Genomic DNA, 8,689 nt, shown 5'->3' on the forward strand with positions numbered 1-8,689 from the left:
GTGTCGGGTTTCACCCTGGCTGCGATGACAGCCGTTAATCGCTGTAGTTTGTCGCTCCCCTTGTGTCGACCCCCTAATGCCTCTGATGTGTGTCCCATCAGTGTATGAATGTGATTAGCACAGATTAGTCATAGATGAGTTGTATATGTTAGCTTTGTAGGTGATCTAGTAGAGTTGTAAGAAATATTTCGTGTTCGTTAACTGAAATCGGGACAAAACCACATAATATTGAATTGATTAAAATGTGACAAGTATATGGACCATACAACCCAGATCTGGTATGAATGGAGCTTTATTGCTTATGCTGAAGCAATCGGAGCAACGCTGCCTGAAACCCGGAACTTCCTGTCCTTTTATACAGAGTCTTCAGTGCCTGGAGCGCCCCCTGCAGGCCTAAGGCTGCATCACAGGCCACTCGAACAAACAATGCCTTCCCTAATGAATTAATAACGGTTTTTCGATGTGTTGATGATGTTTCGGACATGTACCTAAACTATTTTAATCAGGAGTTAACAATKGTTAAACAATGGATTATAAAAGTTAATACTTGAAAGGAAAACTAAGAAAATGGTGTAGTGCTTTTAGCGTCAGTATCCAACCTAATAAATTCCTTCAGAGTGCTGTGGGGAAATGAGGACACAGATTGTAGTGTGAAGCACGTGCAGTCACAGTATAATTATACTTTATTATAAACAGAATATAWTATGTTTTATTAATAGAAATTTGTATTTAAGGTTAATGAGAATCCTTCACTCCATGATAGCAGAACCTTGTACATGTTTGGTATTTAAAGGTAATTATTTACAGTTGGGTAATTTTTACACCAGGGATGTTTCTTCTAAAATCAGATTTCCCTACATCTAAAAAGATCCTGCCACCAGACAAACTGTTTCAGTCAGAGTAACTTCATGGTGCTGATGTGTCATGATAGCCCTGACCCATGTTGATGGAAAGCTTTGATTAAACACTTTGGACAGTCATCAAAGTACACAGCCCTTCAAACTCCTAAACATGATCAGCATGACAAAAAAGCTATAAATGGAATTTTAATGACTATAAAAAGAACTGTGACCCAAAAAAGCCTTTTTAACCTGATTATGATTATTTTAATGCCAGTTTCGCAGTATAAGTCATTATTTATGAATATTTGATCTTTCTTAACCCTTTGATGCTTAACATCGGTCATAAGTGACCCGGCTGAGTTTTTATCTTCTATATCTTTGCAATAAATTAATTTTATCATTCAGTATCCAAGGAATTCCTCAATGAACTTGTTTTTCATCATTATATATCATTGTTTTATTTTTTACCTTTTGAATAAAAACTGTTGGATCACTACCCTTCTCATAAACAACATGGGTCAAAAATGACCCGCACTCATTTCCCAGGTTACTTCATGTATGGTTGAGTGTTTCAATGATATACTTTTGAAATAGATTATTTTTATCATATAATTTTCCAAATATGCAGTAAATACCTTGTTTTTCTTTAGCACAAGTCATCATTTGTGTTTTTCCTTTCTGAAGTTATGAACAAGCACAGCTTTTGTAATTCTACATCGAGTTTACACACATGGGTCAGAAACGACCCGCATGCATTTACTACAGCATTTGGTGAAACTGTGAATTGTTCTTGTGTCAGATATTTCACAACTCAGCACAGCACCTTTGTCCATCTAATATATGTAAGTATTTGTAGTGTCTAAGAGTGGGGGGGTTGTCTCAGGAATGCACAGATGTGAGGCCCCTGAGCCATCCAGATTCAGAGCTCAGCACATTTCACCATATTAGGAAAGAAGAACACTTGAGGTATACCGTGACAAGATTTATGTACATCTGTGGAAAATGTATAAAGAGCCCTGTACGCCCCCGCCCTTGGCCTTCGTTTCTCCATCTTTCTTACTTGGTGAATCATTCGGCTTGAAGGCCACAATTTGTTTTTTTTTTAGGCTGTATCTCCTGAACTGCAAAAATAAAGGTTCTTGCTGTTCAAACCAGCCTTGTTTTTAGAGTCATTTTTCATCGAGCAAACAACAGTTCAACTTCAACCAGAAGACGTGGTTTTCTACACCTCATATTGTTTTACACTTGTTCTAACATCACCTCCGAAATAATTTGATTATTTTTAGGTTATCTTGAGTCAGTAATTTACTTGTTAGAAAGTTTCAAGTAATTACTGTTAGCTAGCTACCTGTTGACATACTCTAGTTTATTTAGCTAATTATATTGTAGTTGGCTTAGATAACTATGGAAGTGGATTGCTACGCTACTAAGTAAAGTAGTAAAGTAGTTAGCAAAGCTAACTAGCAAAGTCAACAAAATGTATGTTTATGTATTTTGGTGTCCATCTGAAATGATTTTTGTGGTTTTGACTTTCTTTATCCAGAGGATGGCTGCTTGTTTTACTGATGAGTTGGTTGTAGTAATGCTGCAGGAGGAACCAGATGTGGAAGATGAGGCAGAAATTTGTCCTGGTTCAGAGTCAGAAACCTCTGATGATGCAGAAAACTCGTCTGATGAGCCTCAGAAGAGGAAACTCAGACTCAGTCCAATAGATTGTGTAAAAATGGATCTTACTGGAATGACAATTCCTCCACTTGTGGAAAAACAAGCCATAATATTCTGAGGAACTGGCCAGGACCGACACCTGGATCCAGAGCTGTTTCACCAAAAGATGCCTGGAATCTGTTCCCAGTGCACCAGGCCTGTGTGCAAGGAGCACACACACTTAGTGATCTTTTGTGAGGCATGTAAAGATTGAGATGGAGGTTTGTGTTCTAGTGATGTGTTCAATTGTGTTTTGTTTTATTTGGTCAAATTTTACCAGTTTATAGTTGTTAAACCACAGAAGTTCAGTTCAGTGGCTGTTATCTGTTATCAGAAGGTGTCTGTATGTGTGACTAAATGACAAACATGTTGCAAATATTAAATAAATACCTGGTTGGCTCTAGTCACTGCTAAAGTAATTACTTGAAACAATGTTTTATTATAATATTGACATTTAATTTTAAATCACACTTGGATGACCCATGTGCAGTAATATAAAAAGTATTTTTGTTCATAAAGTAGGAAATAAAATAATAAATTTATGATCTGTGGTCATTAGAAACAAGATATTTAAAGAATAATTGGAATATTCAATCATTAAGTAAATGGATTTCAAAAGATAGAGCAAAGAAAAACTCAGTCAGCATGAAATAACCTGGAAATTGAATGCGGGTCGTTTTTGATCCACGTTGTGCGTCAAAGGGTTAACCTGTCTAAATTGAGACAAATTGTGTTGTGTGTTCCACGTTGAGCCCAGAGTCTTGTACTTTTGTTCAGTGTGAGCTTTGCATCATGTCCCAAAGGATAAACTGTTTGGAGAAGGTGACTTCAGACATGCTCATATACAGAAATGTGTAATGAAGACATGTTTCCACAGTCATGTCCAGTTAACAAGTCACTGCCCACATTCACCAGACCTTCAGATGTGAGCTCTCAAACTGAACAGGATCACCTCCTCAGGTCAAGATCAGTCATACAAGTTCTGCCCGAGTCCTTTTAAAGTCCATGATGAACTGACTGATTATACTGCAGAGTTTCTGGGATTCTTGATCTGCTGGTTCTCCAAATTTAACCTACACACACAGAGACAGAGAAAAAAACAACAGGATTAGTTGCTTGAATATTTAGAGTGACAGTAATTGCACTTCACAAGACCTTTGGGGCCGTAACACCAGTTTAAGAATTAATAGCTGCATTTACTCTCATTAGTGTTGTGGTGCCAGGGTCGAGCTTGAGTGTGGATTTCTGATGTAATCACCAAATACATTGCCTCAGCATGCATTCACGTCCTTGAGTGCACTCATACAACAAGGCAGACATGTAGTAGATTAGTACTTAGACCTGATGGTTAAAGGTCACTGACACTGGCATGTTTCTTAAGTTAAACCTGAGCTGAAAAGGTCACTGGTGTAAAATGTGCTAATTGGTTTATTATATTCTGCAGCTGGAGCCGGCTGAACTGTCTCTCTTCATTCCCCTGCATGGTGGAAGTGGTGCACATTTTAAAATCCCAGTAAAACTGTCTAATTTTGTTGGCCATTTCCCATTTGTTCCCAGAACCTTTAATGTTGTATGTTAAAGTTTAATGGTGTGGACTTTTAATAAGCATATTGTTTGTAAACTATTGATATTCTCAAAGTTTGTACATTTCTGTGTTATTATTACACTGGCAATGTACTTTTGAAAAATTTGGAATATACTTATATACAAAAAGTTTTTTTTTCACTTGAAAAATGTGTCCCTAGTTTAATTATTAATTGTTTAATTCAGCCTTCAGTACTGGTAGCCTAATACTTTTGCAGTACATTAGTGTGAGGTAAAAAGTATATTCATAAGTAGCTTTAAATTGTACTTTCTTTCTATTTATAATAAACCAAAAGTATACTCTAAGACAGTGTTTCCCAAAGTTGGAGTCGGGACCCAAAGTGGGGTCCCGAAACATCAAGGTGGGGTCCTGAAAAGATTTTCTGAATTAATTACATTTTTACCTTAGTTGTTACAAAGGAGTGAGGTTAGTGTATTTAAAATGGATAAATGTAGTATAAAAATATTGTTACTATGTCCATGTTTAGGTGACCTGATACAAATGTTTATCATCCAGAAACAGCTGGGGGCTCAGGTCTCTGCTACTGTTATTTTGTGGGTCCAAAGCTGAAAAGTTTGGGAACCACTGCACTTTGGTTCCCAAAGTTGGGCTTGGGACCCAATTATGGGTCATGAAGCACCTTGGATAATCTCCAGAAATCAATTTAAAGGGTAATAAAATAATTGCTGATGTAATATTTTCTCTATAACTATTACAAAAACACAAAATAAGTATAAATAAGTATTTATATTTGTGTACAAACTGTTTAGATTGTCAAAAAGCCTGTGTTTTTAGGGTTATTAACAAAGTTTGTGTACTCAGACCAGTAATATTTGGGGTCACAAGTTTTTGCCATGAATATTTTGTGGGTCAGAAGATGAAAAGTTTGGGAACCTCTGCTCAAAGGTGAAATAATATACTAAATCTAAGTATACGTACAGCAACACTAATCATCAGTATACTTAAAGAGTGCTGTTTTGGAACAACTAATTTACTACTAAATATACTTTAATTGTATTTTAGTTGTACAAAAGTACTATTTTATTTATACTTAGTACACTTGTAATGTTCATATACTTACAATATATTATGTATATTTTAAGTTGTTCCATTTTAGTATTTAAAAGTATACTTAATATACTTAAAACAGTACTTTTGTACAACTAAAATACACTTAAAGTATATTTAGTATTAAATTAGTTGTTCCAAAATAGCACTCTTTAAGTATACTGATGATTAGTGCGGCTTCAAGTATACTAAAGTATACTTAGATTAAATATACTTTAATATAAATTTTTTCACCTGGGTTGTTTCATGTCTAACATTATCTGCCTGAACTCTTACATCATCAGTTTGCTGTTGGTAAAAAGCCTCTGCAGAATGTGCTCCTAATAATGTCCTAAAGCCTTGAGCACAGCTGGACACCATTACAGCTTCTTTTCACTCTAAATTGATTTTTTAAGCTCTCTTTAAAAAGGGACATTTTGCCGAAGGAATAGTTGCCATTAAAATACCACATTCTTGTCTTTGCATTTTCACATTACGCTTATTCTGTGAAACAGTTTGTTTCTGTCCGAAACAAACCATCGTCTACTCATCTCATGAAACCTTTAAAATCTTTCATCTAACCTTCAGTAAGAAACAAAACATATCAGGTTATTTTTCAGTCACTTATTTTCCATTTATTTTTATTAAATCCCACTGAGATCCAGTGTTGTTTTCATTGATGATGACGATGACGGAATATTTTCGTTGACGCCCCCTTTTTTCATGACGACAATGAGACGGTGATGAAAGAAACAGTTCTTTGATGACTGAGACGTGACGAAACGTGTCTGAGTTTTCGTTGACGAGACGAGACTGGACAAAAATGTTAGTTGGTGGTCTGTCAATCATTTAGAATTCAGAGTGGAGGGAGGGACTGCAACCTGTTATTTATTTATTTATTTATTTGGCCAGGGGGAGTTAGCATCTGTGCATGTCAGTGCTTCTTTTCAGAATAAAAGCCTGGTGCATGTAAACACTCGTTTGCACAAGTTTAATAGTCTACTAACTAAGTTTAGGACTGCATGATGTTTGTTTTTATAAATAAGACACATCTTCATGGTCCTGGCTGACAAGTCTGAGTTCAACATGTGTGTTCCCCTTTACTGCTTATAATATTGAACTTGTGTATTGTGCATGTTCATTGCACTTTAGCAAATTCTGACAAATAAAGCCCCAAAGTGAGAATGTTTTGGTTTTGGGCATTTTTAGAGTAACACAAATTCACAAATGTTAACACAAATTACTCAAATTAATTTGTAAAGACCAATATGTTGTCCTTTTTAAGACTAAAACTAAATAATATTTTTAAGCTTTCGTCAACTAAAACTCAACTAAAACTAAGAAGTAATTTTGTTCAAAAGACTAAGACTAAAATTAAAATAACAGTCACAAACAACACTGCTGAGATCACACATGTCTTTTGTAAGGCAGGCCTGAAGGCAACCTATTGTACATGTTTTGGGGGAAACCAGGGTACTTGGAGAAAACCCATGCAAGCACAAGGAGAACGTGCAACGTGTGCACAGAAAGACCCCAGGTCTGAGTTGGGTTTTGAACCAAAGACCTTTATGCTGTGAAACATCTGAGCCTTCATGCTGCCATTTAAACCTGTTTAAAGATGCAGATTAGTGTTTAAAGCCTGAATGTCACAGGACTGCTTCATGACCCAAAACAGAGACAAACGGTTTCAGTCTCACATAATTCTGAGTGATTCTGACTAAGTGACCAGATTAAGTCGGATTATTGTGTGCAGGACCCAGAGAACTGTGTTCCAGCTGACCTCCACCTCAACTCTGATTAAACCAGTGCTTCTCAGTTCTGGTCCTCATGGCCCACTATCCTGCATGTTTTTGTTGGTTCCCATCTCTTCTGGTGGTCTATAAGTTCTGCAGGAGCCTGTCAATCACTCATTGATTTAAACCAGGTGTGTCAAAGCAGGGAAACAACAGAAACATGCAGGATAGTGGGATCAGGCCCAGAATTGAGAACCACTGGTTTAAACCCACAGCCACCAAACYTTTATTATTTAATCTGCTGGAAAGTGGCTCAAACTGCAACACTGCAGCGAAGCAGAACTGTGTCTGGTGTAAACCAGGGGTTAGTGGATGAATTTCCTGCAGTTAGCTCCTTTTAGCTTAGCAGCTAAAAGCAACCGTCGAGATTATTGTCTCTAAATTCAGTGTTTGTCTCACCAGCAGAACATTACTGGTGATGTTCATGATAGAAGCTCCGCCCTCAAACATGTTCTTTGTGCCCCTCGAGTTAACAGAAGTTGTGTTGCCACGTCAGATATTGTTTGGATATAATAAACTAAGTTTATAATTACATTTCCTTGTGTCAGTCTGCATTTTGGGTTCTGACAGAGACAGAAATCTTTATTCGACTCAGAGCTTTTAGTTTGAAGAATTAATACCCAGGTGAAAAAATATTATACTAAGTATACTAAATCTAAGTATACTTTAGTATACTTGAAGCCGCAGTAATCATCAGTATACTTATAGAGTGCTGTTTTGGAACAACTAATTTAATACTAAATATACTTTAGTTGTATTTAAGTTGTATAAAAGCACAATTTTAAGTGCATTAAGTATACTTTTAAATAGTAAAATGGAACAACTTCAAATATACTTAGTACACTTTTAGTGTATATATACTTACAATATATTAAGTATATTTTAAGTTGTTCCATTTTAGTATTTAAAAGTATACTTAATACACTTAAATAGTACTTTTGTACAACTAAAATACACTTAAAGTATATTTAGTATTAAATTAGTTGTTCCAAAACAGCACTCTTCAAATGTACTTATTATTAGTGCGGCTTCAGGTATACTAAAGTATACTTAGATTTAGTATACTTAGTATATATATTTTTGCCTGGGTATTAAAATCATTTTTTTTATATTGCTTAGTTGTATTTGATTTTGATGTGTTTAACAAACACTGTTAACTAACTGGTTATGTGATATTTATTTGAAATCCCACCAAACAATGACAGAAATTGTAAGACTTGTTTTGGCTTCTTATATCAAACATTTTTAACTCATCTGGAACACATCCCTCAAGATAAGTTAAGGGAAAAATATGTAAATGAAAAAATAGCATTAAAAAATGATTTGTTGTTTCTGTTTTAGAGCATTACCATTATAATTTTACAGTGCGTAATGTATTTTCTTCTTCCTTTCCTCTAATAAGATTTAACAACAAAACGTCTTTTACCACACAGTCACTCTGTAAAGCTCTACGATTTAGTTATTAAGACACTTTTCTTGATTTTCAGGCAGTTTCACAGCTTTAACACACAGCTAACATGGAAGAACTAATATCTGCATGTCTGTGGCGTTCATATCTCTGCTGTCTGTGAAGGACGGCCTCCAGTCTAGTTCAACATTTATAAAACCACATTTTAATAAAGGTGTTGTTTTTTATATCACCTGAAATATGAGACTCTGCCTCAGGATTCTACTGGTCGAACTTCAAACAGAAGAAAATTATATATATATATATATAT

At 35.5% G+C, this 8,689-nt stretch overlaps 1 protein-coding gene across 1 annotated transcript in view; it reads right to left on the reverse strand.

Moving 5' to 3' along the window:
- Window positions 1-660: 660 nt before the first annotated feature.
- Window positions 661-8,689, reverse strand: part of LOC106534066 (formin-like protein 13) — a gene marked incomplete at its 5' end in the record, with an annotated part of 107,239 nt that continues 99,210 nt past the window's right edge. The window contains 1 exon segment of the mRNA XM_014030576.1: window positions 661-3,619. Within this exon segment, the coding sequence (XP_013886030.1) occupies window positions 3,518-3,619 (102 nt within the window).

This window comes from Austrofundulus limnaeus, unplaced genomic scaffold, assembly GCF_001266775.1.
Source record: "Austrofundulus limnaeus strain Quisiro unplaced genomic scaffold, Austrofundulus_limnaeus-1.0 Scaffold1083, whole genome shotgun sequence".
Lineage (NCBI taxonomy): Eukaryota > Metazoa > Chordata > Actinopteri > Cyprinodontiformes > Rivulidae > Austrofundulus > Austrofundulus limnaeus.